At 38.5% G+C, this 26,357-nt stretch overlaps 1 protein-coding gene across 4 annotated transcripts in view; it reads right to left on the bottom strand.

Moving 5' to 3' along the window:
* Positions 1-26,357, bottom strand: part of LOC109196562 (hepatic lectin-like) — a 78,735-nt gene extending 52,378 nt beyond the window's left edge. Inside the window, exons 1-8 of one of the 4 annotated variants that reach the window (XM_019350749.2) lie at positions 26,327-26,357; positions 26,138-26,212; positions 25,499-25,621; positions 25,209-25,286; positions 24,971-25,036; positions 24,711-24,862; positions 24,471-24,595; positions 23,631-24,378 (exon numbers count right to left, since the gene is read on the bottom strand). In XM_019350749.2, coding sequence (XP_019206294.1) covers positions 24,174-24,378; positions 24,471-24,595; positions 24,711-24,862; positions 24,971-25,036; positions 25,209-25,286; positions 25,499-25,621; positions 26,138-26,168 — 780 coding nt within the window. In that variant the 5' untranslated portion in view covers positions 26,169-26,212; positions 26,327-26,357 and the 3' untranslated portion in view covers positions 23,631-24,173. The other 3 variants (XM_025902493.1, XM_025902494.1, XR_003216011.1) reach the window with 3 other exon arrangements.

Raw genomic sequence — 26,357 nt, 5'->3', positions numbered from 1 at the left:
AGACAAAATCTATAACTTACCTATGACTTTAGGTACCGGATAGGTCGGCTGCACCGTGCTGCATGATTTTATCTTAGAGAGAGTCTCTGTTAGAATAAAGAATAAAACAGTCATCAGTCATTCATCATGTGTTTTTTCTAAAGTTTGAAAAAAAAAACCCACAAAAATTATTCATATGGAATAAAAAAAAACGACGCTGTGTTTCATGAGTTGTGAGATTACCTTCACACTTCATTTTTTGATGTTCCAGGTTTTCGAGCTCTTCGTTAGTTCTAATTTTGTCAAATGCTTAATAAAAAAGAACAAAACAAAAAAAGTCAGTCAGTGAGGTTTGTTTACATTGAAAGTATTTTTGTAGCTTTGTGTTTTCAACGTTTCTCTAGTTCTCATGTTTTCAACTGCTGATTTTAAAATGAGAGAAACAAAGATTTTGGAAATTAAGACAAAATTTTCAAAAAACCAGAAAAGCTCTAAGAAGTATGGACACATCTGTAATTTGCTGCAACACGATTTAAACAGAGCTAATGTGTGCAATACGCAGTGTTTTACAACTTCACTCTAAATGCTTTGCTTTTCATTTGATTTGCAGAAAATCAGATCTTTTTTTTAAGATGAGAAAGAAAAAGGAAACCACACAAACTCACAGAGACGATAAATAACGATGAGAGCAGCTGCCAGGAAGATACTGAAAACCACCAGGGCCACTGTCTCTTCGGTGACCTTTGACCCTCTGTTTGATTTTGCGTGCTGAGAGTCAGGAGCTTCACCTGATGAACATTTAGAGGAGACACAATGTGAGAGTTCAGAAAAATGTGTATTTATCAGTTACAGCAGTTTTAAACAGTTTCTCATGTTACAATATTTTAGTACTATTACAGCACACTGAACTGTAGCTGAGTGTCAATACAAGAACATTAAAGATGATTAAGATGCACTCCCTTCATTAATTACTTTTGAATCTTCACATTTCTGACTTATGAAAAGATTAAAATAATTCATATGATTAAACAATGAATCTGGGCTCAATGTATTTTTAAGTTGTATACATATAATGTTGTTCTATTCCAGCACAAACATCTTAACTTTAATTAAAAGTCTGATGATGATCACTCAGATCTGACAGAAGCTCCGTCACCTTCCTGTTGTTTTACCACCACATTAATGTGGTCCTGCCTTACGTCGTGTTCCACACACGACAAGATGGCGCCGGTGTGTATGACTGGCCGTCTTCGATCCTGCTTTCAACCCCTCCTTTTTGATCTCTGTTTAATTTTCCTTATCCAAGTGGCAATGCACTAATTAACTACGATCGGCAAACACTTTTGAATCTTCGATCTTTTCACCACTATGGACCAGATCCATGCTGCAAAATAGGAGACGCCACTTTGCCCCGGATGGATTTTTCCACCAGCACACGCGTCTTGCCTCTACCCTTCTCGTACAAGAAACGCTTCAGGAAGCGGGGTAAACGGAGTGTACGTTTTAAGGCTTACCTTAAAGCACGGGCTGTGGCTAATCTACATGCTACCATGGATATCCTGCAACATCCTCCCACTTCCCGGGACCATTTCTTTGTTAGATCGGTCACCCATCGACTGATCCGCCCTGTTGGACAACAGGTTAACTCTGCCCTCCCTGTGGCCTGTCTGTCTATCCCGACCTGGATAAGGAATTCTCGAGGTGGTGTACACTGCAACAACCTGAGCCGCGCTCCAAGTAAAAACACGGTGCCCTTGTCCCGGATGACACTACTAAATGTGAGGTCACTGGTGAATAAGACTTTCGTTCTGAATGATTTTTCCCTCACCTCTGGGCTGGATGCATTGTTTATGACGGCGCCCTGGATTTGCCCTGGTGAGTCGCTCTCCTTCTCTGAGCTACTCCCTCCTGACTGTGTCTCTTTTAGTTCACCCAGACCCACTGGTAAAAGTGGATGTCTAGCCTTGTTATTAAACATAAACTTAAAATCTGCCTCCCCTAACCTACCCCAGTTTAGAAGTTCAAGCTTTGGAGCTGGCTGGCTGGCTGGCTGCCCCCCCACTTTACAATATGTTTGGTGGTCTACCGACTTTGCTGATCTTTTAGGATCTCTCCTCTTAAGCTATGACTGTGCTCTTATTATTGGTGATTTTAATATTCACATCTGCTGCAAGGATGATCCGTTGGCCAAGGATTATCTTGCTCTTATTGACTCTTTTAGCCTGTTTCAGTGGGTAAATGAACCTACCCATTATTCTTGATTTGGTTCTTTCTTGTGGCCTGGATGTTTGTATTAAGAACATTGACAATATTGGGATTTCTGACCATTTTCCAGTTTTGTTTGAAGTTGATCTATGCAAATTAAAGCTGCACTATGACGACCCCCGACGCCTGGTGCGTATAATCAACCCCGATACCGTGTCTAACTTCTCTGCAGCCTTTGCTGACTCTGCAGAATCTGTAATTGACTGTTCTATATCTCTTACCACTGATAATTATGTTAATTCTCTGTTATCTACATGCTCTCATATCCTTGAGGCTGTTGCCCCTGTTAAGGTGAAACATCCCAGAACTTACTCTCAAATTTGGTTAAATGACACTACACATGCCTTACGTTGTGCTTGCCGCCGAGCCGAGCTGAGAGGAGGTGGAAGAAAGAGAGGTTCAAAGTTTTTCTTGACATACTACATATGAGCTGCCCGGAATTTAAAAATGCCACTAAAATGGCAGCTTTTCTATCGGACATTATTGCCCCCAATGCTCACAACCCCCGAATGTTATTTAAAATCTTTAATTCAGTGGTAAATTCTTGTCCCGAAGTGTCGTGGGCGCCCCCCTCCCCCCGCTCTCTGTGAACGATTTTTAATTACTTCATAAATAAAATGTTATCTTTAAAAGCCTTACGCCTCTTAGTGAGGAGCCCTGCCCCTAACTTAGGATGCCCATCGACTTTTCATCAGTTTGAGCTGGTGTCAAGGATGGTTTTGATGTAATTGGGCCCAGTATCCTATACTTAATGAATTTATCACTGTTCTCCGGCTGCATCCCGACAGTCTTAAATATGCGGTAGTACAGCCTGTTCTAAAAAAAAAAGTAATCTTGATCATAACGACCTTGCAAATTACAGGCCAATTTCCAAACTTCCATTCTTGTCTAAAGCTTTGGAGAAAATAGTCCTCTCACAGATGCAGGCCTGCTTGGATGCAAATAATATCAGCGACAAATTCCAGTCTGGCTTTAAACCACATCATAGCACTGAAACAGCACTGCTGAGAGTCCTAAATGACCTTCTCTTATTTGCTGACTCAGGGTGCTCTACGGTCTTAGTTTATTGGACTTGACTTCTGCCTTTGATATGGTGGACCATAATATCCTCCTATTGAGGCTTGAACATACAGTAGGCATAAGGGTCTACCTTAAAATATAAAGCGCCTTGAGGCGACTGTTGTTGTGATTTGGCGCTATATAAATAAAATTGAATTGAATTGAATAAAGGGTAATGCCCTTAACTGGTTTAGATCGTATCTATGGGATAGTTCTTACTCCATCACCATGGGTGGCTGTTCTTCCTCTCTTGCTTCCCTCTAATGTGGTGTGCCCCTGTGATCTGTGTTGGGCTCTATGTTGTTTTCATTGTATATGCTGCCCCTAGGCTCTATCTTTGAGAAGTATAATATCTCCTATCGCATTTATGCTGACGATATTCAAATTTACTTTCGACTGAGTAATGACACCTCTTCATCATTACACTCTCTGCTACAGTGCTTGAGAGAGGTCAAAGATTGGCTCTCCGATAACTCTCTTATATTGAACGAGAAGAAAACAGAAATTGTGCTGTTCAACAACCATATTTCATGGGGCCAATTTGCTGATACTCTTGGACCCCTTGCCGCCTCTCTTTCTGGCACTGTTAGCAACTTAGGTGTCCTCTTTGACAGCTCCTTTAAGTTTGACAAACAAGTATCCTCTGTAGTTAAATCTAGTTTCTACCAACTACGTCAAATCTCCAAGGCCAAGCACTACATACTGCACAAGGACCTTGAGAAACTTATCTATGCTTTTGTGACCTCTAGATTAGACTACTGTAATTCCCTTTACTTTGGTCTCCACTCCACCCTCCATGCTTGTCCAGAATGCTGCGGCATGCCTTCTGACAGGAACCGCAAGGTTTGCCTCTATTACCCCAGTCCTTGCTCACCTGCACTGGCTCCCTGTCAAATACCGAATTGAGTTTAAAATTCTGTTGCTTACCTTTAAAATCATAAACAATACTGCGCCGCAATACCTCATTGAACTCCTTAGTCCGTATACCCCTAGGAGAGCCCTAAGTTCATCAGGACAATTACTCTCCCGGCTAAAGACCGGAGGTGACCCTGGCAGCCCCGAGCCTCTGGAGCAATCTTTCTGCTGCCATTCGCTCCTCTGATACCATCTATTAATTTAAATCTCAGTTAAAAACTTACCAGTTTGACCGAGCGTTTTCAGTTAGTTAGTGCACATCCCCTATATTTTACACTTATGTTATGTATCTTCTTCTAATGTTCCACTGTATAAATACCCCCATCTTATATTTATGAATACCCATTAATTTTATCTTCTAAACTATGCTCTAATGTTTTATTTCTTATTTTGTCTGTACTTTTTGGGGGGGTTTGTACTCTGTTGTAGCCTTTTATCTTATATCTTATGTTTTAACCTTGTTGTGAAGCACTTTGCTGTACCTTCGGTTTTAAATGTGCTATATAAATAAAGTTGTATTGTATTGTGTTGTATTGTAATGTTCTTACCGTCTATCAAGCTCTGCGGACGGCTCATCATGCTGAAACTTCAAGATCCTAACTTCAGAAGTATTACAACAGTCTCTGAATCACAAAACACAACAAAGTGTTGAAATTATGATTCCTGTGTTATTTGTCATAGATTCAATTATTTTATGCATTTAATAGAAAACAGATGTAGCTAAGCATTGATGCTCACTCTAATTGCTTCCTTCCTCACTGTAACTTCTGTTTTACAGCTTAAGAAAACAACAACAACTTCCTGTTGACTAAAGAGGAGAGAGGAGGCTTCATCTGCAGTCTGGCTCCTCCTGTCAGAATAACTGCTTTTATTATAACCGGAGCAAGGTTTCTTTTTTATTGTTGAAATGTCTGTCCCTGTGGTACATTGTGCTGATCTCTTGCATACAAATACAACAACAATTTTTTGAGATGCATCAGATTTGCAGACGGTTAAAAGGAAGATAAAAATAAAAAGTAGTAAAGGAGAACAAAATTAGGAACTGCCCATGAGATGAAGTGATATTTTAGCATGTTGTTAAAATAGTTCTTTCACAAATGTGGCACAACCTAAAGTTGTCTTAACAGTCAAGCCTTTTACACAATGGTGAACCATCCACCCACAAATATCTGCCCTCTCCTGCTGAGTCTGTCAGTCTGATCCACAACTTGTCATTTTCATTCATGATGTTTCTCATTCTTCTCTCCAGAAATGTCTGAACAGTTGAGGAAATTACCTTAGGAGAGGAGACACCTCTGTGTAGGTTCTCAGTCACCCAGGTCGTGGTAGAAGCAACTGGAGTTTTGTAAGTTTAGGAAATTTTAGAAATTCCAGTCGCTTTCTTCCTGAGGTCCTCGTTGGACTTTTCTGTGCTGAGATGATGAAACATAACGATGTGATGTGATTAAATGCATAAGAACATGAATCCTAATTCTGGTTAATGTTCGGCTATATGTTTAGCTCTACATTAATCTCTGCTTTATTACCAGTTCATTAAAATTCTTGTTACAGAAACTTAACAAAAAAATAGCAAAACATTACTTAAAAAAACCTATTTGATGATGGGCCCCAAAGGGTTTTCTAAGTTTCCTGCTCGAAAATGAAATGCCCACAATTAACTGAGTATTTGTCTGCAATTACAAACTCTGTGTATACAATCTTGGTATCAAAATAAAGCTAACACTAAAATTTCATCAGAGGAGTAAATATTGCAGCAGATATTATTGTCAAGGTTACTGAGACTGGAACACAGAAAAAGTAAGTAGATTTTATCCTCGCTTAATTTAATTATTTATTTTTTAGCATATAACCCATATTTCATTCCAGAAATTCAGTAACCAACATATAAAGATCATATGTGCAAAGATTTATGTTTCTCAAGTGAAACAGTGAACAATTACAGCACTGTCAATACATAAATATCCAGACGTTGTACAAAAAATGTCAAATTTTGGCACACATTGGACACCATGTCAGTTGAATTTTGTAGGTATTAAAGAGCAGAAATTATTTAATTTTATTAATAGGTCTTATAATACTTGTTTTTAATATATATTTTTGAAGAATTAACCACACATTTACAAGGCAAAGGCCCTTTTCTGCCGTGTGCATGGAGCATTTAATTGGCCTCTGGCCCTTTAAACTCTGAGGGGCTGTAACTTTGGTTTCTTTTGGCCAATTAGCATGATTGATACTGTTTTTTAATCGTTCGAGCCAATGGGATCACAGTAAAAATACCATGTTCACATCACTTCAACCAATCAGGAGTTACAAGGCCAAACCCCACATGGGCCCAAATTTACTGCATGTGGCGTCTGTAAGTTACGTGTCTGTAGGTGGGTCTAAAATGGAGTTTGTTGATGGAAATGGCCCTGATGTGGCTAGTTAGATGTGGTAACTGCTGATAATCATGAGGGTACTGGCTACCAGAGAAAATAACGGAGGAAATTGGGATGGTAACCCAATTTCTGTCTTAGCGCATTTGTGCTGCTATGTATTTTTGTGGTCTTCCTATGCGGCTCTTTCAGTGAATGGTGAAACTTGGTGTTTGGAATTGGTGATAGCTCTGGAAGATAACCAGCCTTTCTTTAGCCGGTTACATGAAGTTTGAAGAATTTCTAGTTCGGTTTTGTTTGTTTAGCGGACTTTTGCACATTTACATAACTGCTCATTTAATCATGGCTTGTTTCTGTTGTGTTTGGTGGTGGTAGAAATGGTTTATATGAGATTTTAGCTGAGATTCAGAGGTTTCTGTGGATGCCACACATGTTGGGACTTATATTTCTGACCCCGTGTTATACCCCATTAAACGTGATCTCCTCCCTTTTGCCCCCGGTACCCGGGGCGTGGGGCTTAACAGGTTTTATTAAATACTTAATGTTGTATTTTCTAATAAATTTAAATTAATTGAATTCTCCAACTTATATTAAAATGTTGTTTAAAAACACTAAAGAAATGTGAATACTGTAAAATCAACCATTTCAAGGGTCAATCATGACAAGTTACAGATTTCTATTTATAGCTTTATTAGCTGGAACTTAAATAAACAATGGGACATTTTTTCTGACACCTCTGCTCTGTGGTCGAGGTCTAGAATGACAAATGTGTTTAGCAGATTAGACTGTGATAATTACATCACATTATTGTGATATACACAGTTATATCATATGTAGGTTGTATTACATTTACAGCATTAGATCAACAGCTACAGCTGTAAGTAATACTTTTAAAGGTATGCAAACAATGTGTTTTTTGCACTATTTGAATTATCAAATAATGAATTACTTTAGTAATGTCTAAATCAATATAAGAAAATTAAAGTAATTGTAAAGTAAATAAGTATAATGAACAAAAAAATTGGAAATGAAATTATTAAAACATATTTAGAAAAACGAATTTAAGCCATTTAAAACATATTTAAATTATTTATTTTAATGTGCGTGACCTCATAATCAAGGCTAGACTGGCCATCGGGCATACCAGGCATTTCCCCGGTGGGCCGCTCGTGATTTTTCGTTTTTATGGACCGATGGGGTTTTATTTCTTGTCTTTTTTTTAAAGGTATAAATGAATGGTGGTGGATTGGCCACTTGGTCATGATGGATTCTGGGCTGGACCAATTACAGCCGAGGAGGTTGAACTTTAAAGTTGAGGTAAAAAGGAACATGATCCTAGAAAGTTGCTAATTGAATCATGAAACTGATCAATGATCAGCTGATCGGCTTTTCTCTCTGTGCCAGAAAGAGGAAACCAGCGGAGGTCGCGCTAAACAACAGCAGCACGTTTAAGCTTGATCAGCTGTTGTTAGTATTTATTTAATATTAATTTCTAGTATCAGCTGATGTTTGCTGGAGCCACAGCTGTAAAAGCTGTTGGTCATGATATCGGTTTGGATATCTGGTGAGAGGGAAACATGCAGATGAAACCAGGAGATGTCCTTACTGAATCATCAGAGCTGGACAGGTGATGGAGAAACAGGTTTACCTTTTAGGTGGCATGAATGAGTTGAAGAGAAGTTATGAACTGTTTCTGAGAGACAAATAACAGTCTGCAATTCTGTTGAAGGAAGATGTTGAATCTATTTAATTACTGGATAAAAAATAATAGATTTCTATGCATTTGTTTTATACGTTTAGTAAATTGAAATTGGTTTTGTCAATTAAGCATCTTGAGGCAGAGGGTGTGAGAGTGGTTCCCTTTTTTTTTTTCTTTTTTTGCTGGGAGTTTGCAACCCTATTAGTTAGGTATAAATAATTATAAATTAGGTTGTTTTATATTTTTGCTAAGTACTGTTTAGAATACCAGAATAGGGAGGATGGTGAAGGTTTAAGTTTATTATAAAGGCTTTATGGCTTTTCCTATAGTACCATGGTGGGCCGGTCACTAGTCAAAATGCCCGGGCTGATTTTTTTGTTCCAGTCCAGCTCTGCTCATAGTCATCCATATTACGTTACAGTCTCAACAGGTCTGAATGTCTGGGATACAAACTGATGTGCTGAAATCCAAAATGTTTTTTAAAACTTAATTATATCCACACTATAAGTTTAAATGAAATCTTTATTTTATCATACTTTATGTTGGTTTAGGGCACTGTACATATTTAGTTTTAGTTACCTGGTGACCCAAAAAATGGAGAAGCTTCTTACATGGTTGTAAATCTGTTTTAACAATTCATTTTTTTAAACCTTATCAAATACCGTACTAAAATGTTACTGAAATATCATTATTATTATTATTATTAATGATAACAATAATAATAATAATAAATATTATAACATATTATCACTAATCTACAAAAAACGTATGTAAACTCAAAATGTAATGAACCAACTTTTTTCTACATCACAAAAGGTGCCAAGCGCTACACACACAAACAATTTTAAATAAAGAAAAGTAACTAAATTATGATGTTAATTCCTCAGCAAGTAAGGAATAGATAGATAGATAGATAGATAGATAGATAGACAGACAGACAGACAGACAGACAGACAGACACATACGTGTATTTATATGTATATATATGAGCAGCTGCCTACTGAAACATTAAGCATTAAAGTGTTTGAGTGTTGCTCAAACATTTATAAGCTATATAAGACAGGCTATATAGCTCAGCTATACAGTTGGGGATGTTTTTTGTGCTACTTCTTATCTCATTCAGTGTTCATTGATACTAAAATATCAAAAATCAAATTTATTACTATAGCACATTTAAAAGCAATAGATTTGATCAAAGTGCTTCACAATTAGTTAAGAACATGAGAAAATAATAGAAAAACAAATACAGATAAATGAGATGAGGCAATGACAACATGTAACATAAAAACAAAACAAACATAAAACAAGCCTGATGGTACTCAAAGTGAACTTGAATTAAAAATCAGCTGTGAAGGCCCGATCTCCTCTATGCTTCACTCGAGACCTCAGTTGTACTAAGAGCATCTGGCGAGATGATCTCAGTGCTCTTTTGGAGTTATACATGTTGAGGAGTTGTCTTAAATAACTGAGTGCCATACCATTCAAAACTTTAAAAGTAAGTAAAAGAATCTTAAAATCTTATCAAATCTCAAAAATTTGCTAAAACTGGAGTGATTTGTTCATATATTCTATCACCTGTTAAAAGATGTGCAGAATTGCAGTAATCCAGTCTAGAGCGGATAAAGCCATGACTAAGGTTTTCTAGGTCTTTATGAGGAAGATAAGACTTTGCTTTATTAAAAAGCAAAGAGCAAAGTAAATGTTTTAGCTTCCTTTAAATAGCATATATACTTATTTTTTTACATGCGTCACAGACGACTAACTCAGCTATAAGTCGGTAAAATGTAACTGAGAACTTCCCAAGAAAGCTCAAAATAGACACTGCACTTCCTCGTCAGCAATACACCTGCGGGGTATAAAGTAGATACACAAAGAAAATGCACAGACACACACATACACACAAAGAGATGAAAGTCCTTCAGAGCCACTTTTGGAGATTACAGTCTCCATTTACCTTTCTGTCTCCTCTTGCAAAGTTCACGCCAGAGCAAAGTACTGCAGACATTCAGATATTTTACAGCTTTATCAGCATCACTGACAACAGACAACACTGAAAAAATTAGGAGGGCTTATAAACCGCCACGCTTCTTCAGAATCTCACTTTTTTTTAAACCAGTGGTTATTCACTTCCCTTTCTGCTCTGAGAAAAGAATCATTAGTCTTTCACACCATCACCACATCACTTCCTGATATATACCTTATTAATGATGAACTGCTCGTGGGAAACATGCATTTAGACAGAACCAAGTAAAGAACAAAAAAAAAAAAGAAACCCATGCCACTAATCAACCAAAAGGGACTGTTTTATTCTGGGGCTTTTTTTTTGTTTGGTTGGGGGGGGGGGTGTTGAGGTCATATATATATATATATATATATATATATATATATATATATATATATATACATATATATATATATATTCCAATGTCAGAAATACCATTATGGAGCGTGGCACACGCAGCGCTGTGCTCTGAAACTCATTCATGTTTATTGTTTGCGCTGCACATAAATGGTTTTCCGCTGGGCGGAGCAAAGCGCAGTGCAAGCGCAGCAGCGTGGAGTACTTGCGCGCACTTTTGTGGGTTTTATTATAACATATATGCTTGTATACACTAGATACTCACATAAATTCTATGTAAATGTAACAATTAGGATCAGTAAGTAACCTTTGATTGAGTTTTATGGCCAACGGTGACTAGTCCAACATGGGGTTAATTTAGCTTGGCAATTAATGATATTGAGTAGCTTGTGTGAACCACGACGCGGAAGAGTGTGTGGCTCTAAATGACGGCAGCTGTGTGTGAGTAAAAGGGTTATCTGCCTTGACCTGCGCCTGGATTATTATGCAGAACAGGGGGAACATTGTCTGTAGTGTAGTTTTTTGTGGTTATTTATTTTGAGGATATGAAAAGTGATGTACATTGCGGCATGAGCCGGCCCTCATGAGGTGGTTACTGCTATCGACCTCACAACACATCGAGGTTAACTAGTTAACCAGTAAAATAATGTGTGGTCTGGTAGACAGGCTGCTCGGGCCTACGAGGTATGCCATGACAAATTTTTAACAAGTAACGCGGGACCTTGGGACTCACAGTAGGAATCTGAGGGTCCCTAGTGCCACCGGCCTGCACAGGTAGATGAAGTGCACGTGTTGGTGATTGACAAGCGACCTCTTTGACCAAATTGTATATATGTAAAAAGCTGTTACTAACCCTTGAGTATAATCACGCCGCTGTAAATATTGCTGATTAGTAGTCTGGTCTGTTTGTTGCTGTAAAATACTGCTTAATATAAATCTATGAATATAACCAATGCATTGCTGTAAATATTGCTTAAAATAACTGCAGGAAATTAGAGATAGGGGAATACACATAAGGGGTGGTCTTTGATAAATAAATAGGACAAGGGAAGTTAGTAGGTAGATAAATAGAAAGTTGTAGAGGGACTGTTCTGACAGATGAGACTGAGAAAAAACTGAGCTTACTGTACAGCAGAACACTGTGTCTGCAGCCAGGCAGGTCATAATCATCCCTAGGGTATGTGGAAGAGTCAGAGGAGCCTCAGAGCAGTGAAAAGAGATAAGGCTGCAAAAATGAATAATGGTTGATTATAAAAGCGGAAGAAGAGACACTGCTGCTGACAACATAATGTTGCTGCTGTTTTAAATCGAAGGATCTGCAGAAATAATATTTGTTAAGAAACAAAACAAAGTAAAGTGAAAAAGTTGTAGGCAAAATTGACTAAAAGAAAAGAATAATACCAAAATAGGGATCACAGGCACCTTATTGGATTATCAGCCTAATAAAAGTATAACCAAAAGTTGAATAAGTTGGAAATAGAGCTGATTGAATTGACTGTATATGAGTGCAAAAAAATGAAGTGGAGTTGCAAGAGTATGGAAAAGGGATAAAATAATATAAACAAAAGCCTAAATTAAACTAGAGCTTAGCTATAAGATATCCAAACTGATAACAGCAAGAATAACAATTATAAATAATTACTTTAAATAAAACATCGCAGGGATCAAAACCAGGCCTAGAATGAATAGAGTGAAATAAAGTAAATAACTCACACAAACAAATAATAAATGAAATAGGGAGGTTTGTGTGGAGTTTGGCAAATATAGAAGGTAGTGGTGATGATGTAAGAACATCTGAACATCTTAGTTTGGAAGGAAAGATAGAAACCAAATAAATAAGAACATCTCTGCGTCAGAAAGAATATGCAAGAATCAAAACGGCATCCATGATAGATTTTAACTGGTAAATGGCCTGTATTTGTATAGCACTTTACTTGGTCTCTAAGGACCCCCAAAGCGCTTTACACATTCATTCATTAACTGCAGGAGTTCTAGAAGAGTTCTACTAATGTCCCAAAACTTGTAAGTGAAATATATATATTGAAGTTTTGTTATAACTCAGAAAAAAGAAATGTGAGCATAGTAAAGAATGGAATTTTGCTGGTTCCAGAAAGTACTGCAGACGGGTTATAAATTCATCCAGAAGCATGCAGAGAGTGGAAAAGGCATTTGAGTAATGTATTGTGAAGTGGATAATTGTTAAAAGTAGTTTGCATCATGCTTAGGACAGCTCAATAAATGAAATGACATGTTGGGTGAAGCTTTAATGAGGAAAATATGTAAACCAATCAACACATAGAGACACATGAAAAAGACCTGTTTAAAATCCTGCTGTCGTAGATAAGACATTGAGAAGAGAAGAGAAGAGAAGAGAAGAGACCTTTGACACATCTTTATTATATCAATGCTTCAACTTACAGTAACTGAAAATGAATGCCAAATCAATATATGAACAACCCTCCCCTCCCACCATCAACCCCACCCAAATACAATAAACACAAAAAAGAAAACAAAAACAGAAGACACTCCATTCGACTTTTTTCAAAAATTCAGAACTAAATTATTATCAGTTATTTTACACAAAACTCCATTAATGCCCCAAATAGAGACAAACTCTAGAATGTTGGACACCATCTTGTAATAAACAAACTCTACTTTCAAACGTGCACCTACTAACCCTTTAAACATAATTTCTAAATTAACAGATCCTGCTCCCTTCATTTTGTTCCTCCTTGTGAGCCATATACTCATCTTAGCCTGACCAATTAAAAATTTAATCAAGCAGACCTTCCTACGCTTCACTGCAGAGTACCTCGGACCCAGGATAAAGAGACCCTCCTCCAAAACACTCCCAAGGCCAGCAAGCCACTACCACAGCAATGAAAAAAGGCCAGCTAGCCTGGGACAGCCAAGCCACAGATGCTGCAGTGTTTCCTCAGTTAGACAGAAAAGACAGTGGTTCCCTGTTCGTGGATCCATATGTGCCACGTGTCTCTTCGTAGCCACGGCCCCATGCACTATTCTCCACTGGAGATCCGCACTGCGTTTCTCTATGGAAGCTTTGTATGGGGACCTCCAGCTGCCCCTTAGAGATGACCCCAGAGCCAACACACCTGACCACCTCGACTCCAGAACACCAGCCAACAATCCCCTGTTCAGCACCTTTATAGCCACCTCATATGTAGCCTTCTTTGAAATCATTGACAGGTCACCCAGAACAGGTGTTCGAAAGGAAAGAAGAGAGCCTCCCTCCTCATCCTGCTCCCCAACTGCGGCAGAAACAGACAACAAAGGAAAGTCAGCTGAACTTGGTTGACCACCTGCAGAGCGAGTCCCCAGCGCAGCCCTTACGAGTCCAGGAAGACCACCCATGACTTCTTCCACCAGCTTTTCCACAAAGTGCAGAGATCTGATTCCAGTCTCCTGAGCCAGCTTGGCAGCCGTTTTCCACTCCCCTGCCGTCCTCAGGCCCGCCAGCTTGGTAAGACCAGCATTTACGAGGAACCTCTGCACACTAGTAGTGCTAAGCATCCTACTTGGCATCAAGGGATTGTAAAAAAAGAGGCTCCTCACCAACATCACCATAAAAATGAGAACAGTCTCTCTGTACTTTAAAAACAGACCTCCAAGCAGTCAAAACAGACTGGTAAAAAACAGAGGTCTGTGAAAGGTCTAGGCCAGTTAGATCTACGAGAAACAGGTGCTTGTCATATGCAAGGTCCTTTATTCCGTGAAGCAGCATAGATGCAGTCTTGAACCAGGGTGGTTGTTGGTTTTGATAAAGATACCGCTGTGCCGTCTGAAGACGTAATGCTGTGATGCGGCTGTGAAGGTCAATCAAACCCTGACCCCCCTCTGACACAGGAAGAGACAGCACAGCAGACCTGGTCCAGTGAAACCCTCCCCAGAAGAAATCGACCAGTCTTTTTTGTATCTCCTTGAGAAGAGAGGCTGGAGCTTCAACAACAGTGGCACGGTGCCAGAGTACAGAAGCGGCCAAGTTAACAACCAGAGTCCGTCCCCTATAGGACAACTGTGGCTGGACCTATGTTCATTGAGACAACCGGGCAGTAATTTTTTCAACAACACCCTCCCAGTTCTTCCCCTGAAAAGCATCAGTTCCCAAAAACACTCCCAAACACTTCAGTCCCTTCACAAAATGAAACCTTCACACTTTGACCAGTTAACCTTCACGGAGGATGCTCGCTCATATAAGTCCAGTGTCTGTCTGAATGTTTTAATATCACTTTGACTGGTTATAAAAACCGTAACATCATCAGCATAAGCTGACAATTTTACTGTGCTTCCTGCTTCTTCAAAGGTAAAACCTGAGAGTCCCTGTCTAAGATGGTGTAAATGGGGTTCAATGGCCAGCGTATACAACATACCAGAAAGAGGGCACCCCTGCCTAATGCCTCTCTGAGCTGGAACAGGCCGACTTAACCCTCCCCCCACCTTTAACACGCATGCAGCGTTTTAGTACAACAATTTGATCCAAGAAATGAAAATGTTCCCGAACCCAAAACCTTCTAAAGTTTTAAACAAATAGTGGTGATCAACTCTATCAAAAGCTTTTTCTTGATCCAGAGATAAAAACCCCACATCCAAGTTCCTGAGCTTGGCCAGATCAATAATGTCTCAAATTAAAAACAAGTTGTCCATAATAGTTCTTTCAGGGACACAGTATGCTTGATCCACATCAACAATCATGTCGATACAGGTCTTCAACCTGTTAGAAAGACATTTTGCAATAATCATGTAGTCCGTACAAAGCAAAGAGACAGGTCTCCAATTTTTAAGCAAGCCCAGGTCTCCTTTCTTTGGCAGTAAAGTCAAAACTGCCCTTGTGCAACTTGTTGGCAAGATCCCAGTGGTCATACAGTATGTTAAAACCTCATGTATGTCCTCTCCTAGCAGCGACCAGAATTCCTGGTAAAATTCCGCAGGAAGACCATCAACTCCTGATGACCAACCACCGTTGAGTTGTTGAACCGCTGAAGACGTCCCCTCAAAAGAGACAGCAGACTCCAACACAGCCGATTCAGCCTCATCCAGCCGTGGCAGCCCCACCAGCATCTTCGTCACACATTCAGGGTCACGTGTGTCAGCAGTAAAGAGGCTGGCATAAAAGTCAATGGCAAGCTTCCTCATTTCTACTGGGTCAGATGTCACCTTCCCATTTGGAAGCCTTAGGTGCATCATTTGGTGTGACTCTTGAACCCTTTTCTCCAGCTTAAAAAAGAACCTTGTTGGGGTATCCATTTCTTTAATAGAAGAGCACCTTTTGCTCTTTCGTGAAGAAACTTGCCCAAAGCCTTCCTCCTATCGTCCCAGGTACTATTTGTATCATCTGTCCCACTTATAATCTTTGTCTCTAGCATCTTGAGCTCTCGTTCTAAGTCCTCAAAGCAGTCTTTAACAGTAGTCGTTGCATGTGATGTGTATTGTTGACAAAAAAGCTTAATCTGTGTCTTCCCCACCTCCCACCATTGAGCCAAATTGCAAAAGTCAGTTTTCCGTTGTTTCCAGTGGCACCAGAAGTCAGAAAAAGCTTGACAGAACTCTTTGTCATGAATCGGCTGTACGTTAAAGTGCCAGTGCGAACAGATGTTAGAGTGCATCAATAAAGAAACATCTGCAGTCACTAAATGATGATCAGAAAAACCAGCAGGTGAAATCTCTGCTTTAACTAGTCTATTATTATACGTCTGGTTGATGTATAATCTATCAAGCCTAGCTGCCTTCACATTGCTCTCAGAAACTTTTACATATGTGTACCGTCTGGTTGTGGGATGGAGCTTCCGCCACACATCAGTCAGATCATTCTGAAGAATGATTGTAGATAAAAGTGAGCCCGAAGGTGGGTGAGCCTGTCCTGTGTTTCTGTCAACTGAAGGGTGGGTTGTGCAATTCCAGTCCCCTCCCACCACTACTATTGAACCACTATGTAATTTTGATAATCTATCATTAATTTTACGAAATAACCGCACGCGACCTGCAGCTGAGTTATGGGCGTATACATTCATAAAAGCAAACGGTATTCCCTTGATGGTTGCTTGTACTACCTATGCCCTTCCCTGCTCTATCTCACAGACAGAAACATGTGACAGTTGAAGGTGCCTAGAAAATAAAATTGCTTCACCAGTAAACACCAGTACTTGAAGTTTGGATCCCTCTATGCTTACGGATCTATGACAAAAGTATGAGCTCAAACTGACATAGCCTACCTTGTGCACAGAGAAAGAAAAAGCCAGATGTGTTTTTTATTCATACCATCAGTGTGTAGTTGGTGCATTGTGTGCTTATTACAGTTTTTTCTGATGGCTTGAGCACATTTTTTGTAACTATTGGCTATTTTTTGCAAAACTCTACACACAAATAAGAAAACTCTTCACCCAATCAGCAAAACATTGTAGTTTTCTTGTAAAAGCGAATAATCTTTGCTTACAGTTTTTTACAGACGCTAGGACACATTTCTCAATACGTAGGTCACTTTTGCAAAACTCCTCACACAGTGAGCACAACAGAAGTCTATGTGGGCTAAACTGAGGATCAGTTATCATTGTTTTGGCACAAAATGCATTCAATGACTACATCTCTCAAATTTCATGAATTATTTTCTCACTCAGACACAACAACTGCCAAAAATCTTTGCACGTACAGGACATTTTGCATGTACTTACATACTGTTTGCAAAACTGTTAAACTTATGGTCAAAACAATAACATAATGCAAAACTGAATAAGACAGCAAAATTCAACAGCAATATTTTATTGAAACATATTTTAAATCTAAAAATGCAGTTTAACCAGCCACAGCTGATTCTCATTGTAGATGAACATCTACACAGGTGTTACTCCTTCAATTTCATTACAAAAGGAGACAACTGCTGAATAGGTTTGTTTTGTGATGTAAACATGGACCCAGCTAGAAATGGAGAAGTGGCTGAAAGAGGAGGAAGAGTGGCTGGGAGGGGGCGAGGAATACGTATGCGTGGTGGAAGAAGAATAAGAGGAAGATCAAGAGCTGTAGTCTCAGATGAGATCAGAGCTACTGTAATTGATCATGTAGTAAATCATGGTCACTCAATGAGAGAGGCTGGTCAGAGAGTGCAGCCAAATCTGCAACGCTCTACAGTGGCATCTATTGTTAGAGTTTTCCGGCAAACCAACAGGTAACTTGTATTCTGCAAGGGCATTTGCACATTTCAGAAGCAAATAAGCTTTTGTGTAATTGTTGTTGCATTTCTGCTTAGGACTCAACGGTTACCTCACACAGGAGGGAGAGGACGGATGTTCACTGATGTGCAGGAAACTGCCATTGTTGATATGGTCATCAGAAACAATGGGATAAAACTCACTGAAATTAGACACAGAGTCTTGGCAGACAACGTTACTTTCGCAAATATTCACAGTGTAAGCATAACAACAATTTCTAGAGTCCTGAAAAAACATCAGGTCAGGATGAAACAGTTGTACACTGTGCCTTTTGAAAGGAACTCTGAACATGTCAAGCAACTCAGGAACCAGTATGTCCAGGTAAGATCAAAATAAAATACAGATCTGTTTTTGAACAAAACCAAACACACACAAAGACAATTTTTACAAATTTACTACTGTAACAGCTTATGTTGCCTTGTGGATTTATGTTAGAGAGTCATGGAGATTGAAGGCAGGCGAACACACCACATTTTCATCTTTGTGTATGAGGCAGGTTTCAACTTGGCCAAAGCACGGTGACAAGGGAGGAATGTGATTGGGAAGAGAGCCACAGTGAATGTCCCGGGCCAGAGGGGTGCCAACATCACAATGTGCGCAGCAATATCCACTGATGGACTGCTGTTACACAGACCACTAATTGGGCCATACAACACTGAACGGCTCCTTGCGTTCCTGCATGATCTCTATGGAAGGGTTGTGCTAGGTGAGGAAAGGGATGCGGAGAGAAGGAATCAGCCAACATTTATAATTGTATGGGACAATGTGGCATTTCATCGCTCCCGTGCAGTCACCGAGTGGTTTGCAGCCCATCCCAGAATGGAGACTCTTTTCCTCCCACCTTACTCTCCATTCCTCAACCCCATAGAGGAATTCTTTTCCTCATGGCGGTGGAAGGTTTACGACCATCATCCACATGATCAAATGTCCCTCCTGGATGCAATGAATGCTGGATGCCTGGAGATATCAGCAGAAGATTGCCAGGGATGGATCAGGCATGCCAGAAGATTCTTTCCTAGGTGTATTGCCCTAGATGACATAAGATGTGATGTGGATGAGAACCTGTGGCCAAATGGAGAAGACCGAGCAGATTAGCATTACTATTGTATGTGTATCAGTGGATGGTGTGTATACAAATTCTTGTATTTTGGGATTATTTAGTGCAAAAAAATAAAAATACATAAACAAATATTAACGAATTCTGCATGATGTCTGATTCATTCCAGTAACATATATTGAAATTATAAACGGAGATGTGTCCTTGTTTTACACAAGAAAACACTGTAATGCTACATGTTGTTAGTGTTTTTTAGGTCATTGTTTTGTGGGTGACAAAGTGTGTTTGTCGGCTGTCAACCTTTGCTAGTGTTCTGGAAGAATGAGTTTATTTGAGACCTGAATAAAGTGTTTTGGTAGTTGTAGTGCATTTTGAATGTGAAATGAACTGCTTTGCCAAGCTGAAGGTCAGTTAGGAGAATTGTGTGAAGAGTTTTGCAAAAGTGACCTAAGTATTGAGAAATGTGTCCTAGCGTCTGTAAAAAACTGTAAAAGAAAACACCGAAAACAGAATTATATTTAATTTGATAAAATATTATTGATTTTTTGAAGTTGCAGTTGTACCTGTGCTGTGGAAACACTCAAATATTTTTTATAACAAAAAGTTTAGTTAAAAATAAACTTAAAGGAACTAGAAAACTTGTTAACCAACAGAAGAGACACTTTAAAAAAAATCAATTTAACACGGTGTGTGTGTGTGTGTGTGTGTGTGTGTGTGTGTCAGGGTAGGGTAAATAAATAAATTAGGAACCGAACAGATCATCAAATAATAAACAAGAATTCAGTTCCCCAAAAGTCTTGGTCAATGACTCAGAATCATGAAATTGTGATTCAATAAAAAGAAACTGTTCAGTGTGTTTGTTTCATGTTGCTGAGATGATGTCAGAAAAGCTGAAAAGACTCTGACTGCTTTATATGACACAAATGTTATTGTCTTCAACTTCTGCCCTTTTCTAATCTCCATGTCTCGTCTTAATATTCATCAGGTGAAGCTCCTGACTCTCAACATGCAAAATCGAACAGAGGGTCAAAGGTCACCTCAGAGAGAATTGCCCTGCTGGTTCTCTATCCTCTCTTTAGAGCTGCTCTCATTATTCTTTACATCTCTGTGAGTTTGTGGTTTCTAGAGTTGGATGTCTCGAGACCGGTCTTGGTCTCGAGACCACTTTTACATGGTCTTGGTCTCGTCTTGGTCTCGACGGACTTTTGTCTTGGTCTCGGTCTTGGTCTCGATGGACTTTTGTCTTGGTCTTGTCTTGGTCTCGACGGACTTTTGTCTTGTCTCGGTCTTGGTCTCGCTGTTTCGATCTTCCGTTCTCAAATCGACATAGTGTTCCGGAGATTTGGAGTCAACCATTAGCGGAGCGGGGGGGTGGCTTACTGGGCTTAAGCCCGGGTCATTTTTTCAGAAGCATGGGGCACCGTCGTAAATTCCCCCTAATTTTGGTATGATCCGAGCTCAGGCAGTAGGCGACTGAGCACAGCACGCATGTGAGCGAGGGGGGAGAAGCTGCTGCCTGCGAGTTTGCTGCAGACAGAGGAGAGCTTAAGTTTGACCAGGTACCAAAGCAAATCATTCGTACTGAACTAATAATGTAAATATGACGGTGTATCACAAAAGATTGATATCAAACTGATCAGTTGGTTGCGTTACTTGCTCTTCGAGTGAATCAACAAATGGATAAATAAAAAGCCGAACAACAATGCTGATTTTTTAGAGAGTCTTAGCCTACATTTCATATTTTCAGTTGTTACCCTCCACGGCTAAACAAACTCTCTAAATCGGTTTCAATTGTGTACTGATGAACACAACAATGGACATAAGAAGCTTCTTTCAAAGAAAAAACTCAGGTAGATGTTATTTTATATATTATGCTTTGTATGTTGTTCAGTATATCTATGCAAAACAAGAGAAATTTCAATACACAGCAGTATATTCACAGATGAAACCAGATATTTACATACACTTTAGGTAGAAAACATAAAAACTATTTTTACTGTTAAACATTAATTTAGAGTAAACTTTTGTTTTAGATAAATAAATGTTGAAATATCTTTTGAATTAGTTTAATGACAGAATAAAGAGAGACAGAGCTGTCTATTTTTATCCCTTTCATCAAATTTAGGAGAACATATACACTAAGTTTATTGTTAATTAATAAGAAAAACTCCAGACGATTCCATTCTGAGCTTAAGAAGCTTCTGATAGGTTAGTAGAGTCCATGTGAGTAAATTGGTGGCACAGCTGTGGATGCATATAAGGCAAAACACAGAGCCTGTTTCTGTGACATGTGAAAATCAAGAAATGTCAACCAAAACACCAGGAACAGAATTGTGGAGCTCCATAAGTGTGGCTCAATTTTGAATACAATTTGGTGCCATTTGCAATTAAGAAATACATATAGTTTTTCTCTTTACTCTTTAAGTTAACAAATATGTTTTTTATATTTATCAATCTAAAAAAATAAACATTTAGTCTGATTTGATGTTACAATTAAAAAAGTGTTTGTGTTTTTATCTGAAGAGTATGTAAATATCTGGTTTCAACTGTATATTTGATGATGTTGGTGTTTGGCTTGATTGTCAGCACAAAGAGGGAGAGAGAGGAACAGAGAGGGAGAGAGAGGAACAGAGAGGGAGATGGAGAATGAGGACAGAACAGAGATCGAACAAGAGCAGGTGAGACACACATGTTAGTCAAATGGTTGTTTGCCAAAACTCATCAGAACATGTATCTAGTACCTGTTTCTTTTTAGATACCATTTGTTACTTTTCAAATTCTATATTTATTAAGTTATGCAGGCTTGTTTGCACAACAAGGCTAAATAATTATATAAACTTTTCAGAATCTAAATAGTGGACTTTGGTAGGATTAAAAAAATAAGTGTAGTGCAGGTCTATGATGATTTTCAGTGCTACTATCATCTAGTTCTGATTCTGGTTCCGTCTTGGTTAAGTCCTAAGTAGTCCTGATTTTGAACTGTTGTAGTCCTGTTTTAATTCCGGATCAGTTCTGGGTCTGGTTGAATTGGGATTTAGTCCCTGTGTCTTGATACAGGCCCGACTTTGTTCTGCCTTGCTGCTTAATTAAAAAACTAGTTTAAGGTGTCCTGCATATGTGATATTTATTTTTTTTCCTATATGAAGTCATTCTTTTTTGAACAAAACTCAAGGAGGGCTGTGCGAAAGCAAAAACACATAAATATGCCTGACACCTGTAAACGAAGCAGCATCTGGCTGCAGTTTAAAGACTTTTTTTGTCTCGGTCTTGGTTTTGGTTTTGGTCTTGGTCTCGTCTCGACTCGGTCTCGGTCTTGGTCTCGTCTCAACTTGGTCTTGGTCTTGGTCTTGTCTTGGTCTCGATACCCTCTGGTCTTGGTCTTTGTCTTGGTCTCGATACCCTCTGGTCTTGGTCTTGTCTTGGTCTCGGATTAGGCGGTCTTGACTACAAGTCTAGTGGTTTCCTTCAAAGTTGTGATAAACACTAAAGTAAATGACAAACAGAACATTAACAATAAGGGTTTAAACTATTATGATTTGTTTTGATGTTTTATTAAGTCTCTCTTTTCAGTATCTGAATAAAAACAGGAAACAAACAGGAAAAATGATCATCATGAAATCCAAAAACTTGGAAAGAACAACAAAAGCTATCTGCTGCTGCCCTCAAGTGCCCAAATGACAACATTTTAGGTTTTTACAAACATATATTATTATTTATTATTATGTACAGCTTTGGGTAATGATCTGTTATATGTTACTATTACATGAAAAACAGCCTACTGTTATTAAAGTTTTATCTGCTTACACTACACATATTTGCACCCACTATATCTGGAACACAGAGCAGAGGCAGAAAGTGTCAGAAGTGACTCACTGTTGTTCGTTTATATTTTCACCTGCTGTGTTTCTTGCTGACAGAGCTGTTGTAAAATATTCTTTATCTGTTTTAATCCACAAAGCATTTATTTCTCCATTTTAATGAATCAGCGTTTGAACACGAGAACCAAAGAAACGCTCGAAAACCTCAAAGATCCTAATACAAATTTCACAGGTAAACATAGACGACAGGTACAATGCAAATTTTGGCAGACTTGGATCTTCAGTCTAAATCAGTATGGATTTCTCTGTGTGTGTGTGTGTTAGCCTTATAAGTACACATCAATTAGCGAGAGTTTCATTAAAATAGGACAGTGAAACATTTTGTGGATTTCACATAACCTCAAGTGATGCCTATTACAGTGTGGGAAAACCAGCAGTGATCCTCTTATCAAGCCCAAAAAGGCTCACTGGTCTTATTTACCATCTCTGACCCTCTAGTTTTAACTAAAGAGCATCAAGAGTTTCACCTAATTAACATTTAGAGGAGATACAGATGTAAGAGTTCAGGAAAGTGCAGAAAGTGGACACAGTAACATTAACATCAGTTCAATATAAAGCAGCAGAATCAGAAAATTAAACCAACAGATGCCGTTCCTCTAGACTGTAGTGCTGTAGTGGAATTGCCTACATTTCTACATGTGAGGTGAAGGTCATGCCCCTGATGGTGTGACAGGATGTAAACATTGATGGTGTCCCCCTCAGCTGAGCTGTAATATTAGCCAGCTGCGCACTTTTTTTGAATGATGGTTGATGGTTCTCTAAAGAGTAAATATTTCCTGCTAAACTCCACACAGGTCATGATTTATGACAAGAAATGCTGCTACTAATTTAAGTTTGTCAAAATACTTTTTATTTGTTTGCTTGTTTGTTCACGTCTTTGAGCAATACAAGGCAAAGTCCATAAACTGTCAATTTAAGTGTTTCTCTGTTTATTAGTAATTAACACTTCTACCAAGTGTCAGACTAATCAGTTGTATCCAGATAAAATATCAAACACTGAAATGCTCAGTTACTCCTTTTATTCACACTAACATCTATTAATTGCTCAATTTTAACACAACATTTCTTCCTTTCGTCCTTTCTCCTGCAAAACTGATAATAATTAATTCATAGTTTCTTCTCTAGTTGAGTGAAGTATTCATTCATTCAGGGGAATCTAAATGTTTTGGGATATTTCTAAATAACACAAATAGCATTTGAAAACACTTAAATGAATTTTAGAAGTGCTCCCACATTTCATGTTTATATTAATCAGATCAAAAAGGAAAAAAAATGATCAGATGCAAAATGTTACATTTTTTTAATATATTAATTTTTTTTGTTTGTGACGTTACGGCATCACTCCACTCTGGTGTTTAATAGACTGAGTTTCAGTCACATACATTTTTAATCTGTCCTTTTACTCCTGCTTTCTCACAAATACTTCTGTGAGGCTTTGAGCAAAATGCATCAAACCAACACTTCAGATCATCAGCTCCACCTTTTTCTCCCATCCTCGCACAGTCCTCTCCATCAGGATATTCACCATTGTGCCCTTTCCAATTGTCTGGGTCATTGCCCCACCAAAACTTCAAACTAAGGAATGAAAAACAGAAAGAATTGTTTCAGTAAAAACTGGTAACTTTAATTCTGGAAATGAAAAAAATATATTTTCACAACAATCAAACCTTTCATTCAGTGGTGATCCGTCCACCCACACCCATCTGCCCTCTACTGCTGAGTCTGTCAGTCCGATCCAGAACTTGTCCTCAGCTTCAGTCATTACATCTCTCAGTCTTCTCTCCAGGAAACTCTGATCAGGAAAATATGATGAAAATCACCTTGTTAGACTTTTCTGTGCTGAGAAGATGAAACATAAAGATGTGATAAAACATGTGAGAACATGAACCTGCAGCAGTGTTTCATACCTGCTCCTCTCTGCTCTCTATCTTAACCAGGTCTCCTCCTTTAGCTCTACACTCATCTCTGCTCTGTTCCCAGGATGATTTCCTGATGGAGAAGTAATAGCACTTTCCTCCATGTTGCTCCCAGCCTTCTTCACATTTATAACAAGGATCATCTTTGAAGAGATTACAGCAACGACTTCAGTCAGGTGGAAGAATCACTGTTCATGTTTGTGTGAACTTAGCTTGAAGTTTGTGTCTCAGAGACAAAATCCATAACTTACTTATTACTTTAGGTCCTGGACAGGTCGGCTGCACCGTGCTGCATGGTTTTATTTTAGAGAGAGTCTCTGTTAGAATAAAGAATAAAACTGTCGTCAGTCATTCATCATTTATTTTTATCTAAAGTTTGAATAGAAATCTTCAATAATCATTTACATGGAATAAAAAAGACCGACTCAGCTGTGTGTCATGAGTTTGATTTAGACTGAAGGTTAGAAACAATCAGCTGTATATGCTTACCTGTCAGATTACTTTCACACTTCATTTTGTGATGTTTCAGGTTTTCGAGCTCTTTGTTCGTTCTAATTCTGTCAAACGCTGATTAAAAAAGAACAAACAAACCAGTCAGTCAGTGAGGTTTGTTTACACTGAAAGGATTTTTGTAGCTTTGTGTTTTCAACTGCTGATTTAAAAATGAAAGAAACAAAGATTTTGTAAATTAAGATTTTTCAAAAAACAAGAAAAACTCTGAAAAAGTTGGACGCATCTTTTTTAAGTAAAGAAAGAAAAACAAAATCACACAAACTCACAGAGACGATAAATAACGATGAGAGCAGCTGCCAGGAGGATACAGAGAACCACCAGGGCCACTCTCTCTGCGGTGACCTTTGACCTTCTGTTTGATTTTGCATGCCGAGAGTCAGGAGCTTCACCTGATGAACATTTAGACGAGACACAATGTGAGAGTTCAGAAAAGCGTGTATTTATCAGTTACAACAGTTTTAAACAGTTTCTCATGTTACAATACTTTAGTACTATTACAGCACACTGAACTGTAGCTGAGTGTCAATACAAGAACATTAAAGTTGATTAAGATGCTTTGCACAGGAAACACTTGAGTTAAAACATGTTAACATGTCACACATCCTTTTGGTCAGTTCCTGTTTTTGTTTTTGCTCTTCACAGCTTCATTTTGCAGAACTTTTAAAAACTCTTTCTTCATCAATTACTTTTGATTCGTACATTTCTGATTTATGAAAAGATTTTAAAAATTCATATAATTAAATAATGAATGTGGGCTCAACATATTTTTAAGTCGTATACATATAATGTTGTTCTGTTCCAGCACAAACATCATAACTTTAATTAAAAGTCTGATGATGATCACTCAGATCTGACTGAAGCTCCGTCACCTTCCTGTTGTTTTACCACCACATTAATGTTCTTACCTTCTATGAAGTTCTGCGGACGACTCATCATGCTGAAACGTCAAGATCCTGACTTCAGACTTAATCCAACAGTCTCTGAATCACAAAACACAACAAAGAGTTGAAATTATGTTTCCTTTGTTATTTGTCATAGATTCAAATTTTTATACATTTAATAGAAAATAGATGTAGCTAAGCATTGATGCTCACTCTAATTGCTTCCTTACTCCTTCTAACTTCT

This window comes from Oreochromis niloticus, linkage group LG22, assembly GCF_001858045.2.
Source record: "Oreochromis niloticus isolate F11D_XX linkage group LG22, O_niloticus_UMD_NMBU, whole genome shotgun sequence".
Classification (NCBI taxonomy): domain Eukaryota; kingdom Metazoa; phylum Chordata; class Actinopteri; order Cichliformes; family Cichlidae; genus Oreochromis; species Oreochromis niloticus.
This window is presented reverse-complemented; position numbering and strand designations above follow the sequence as displayed.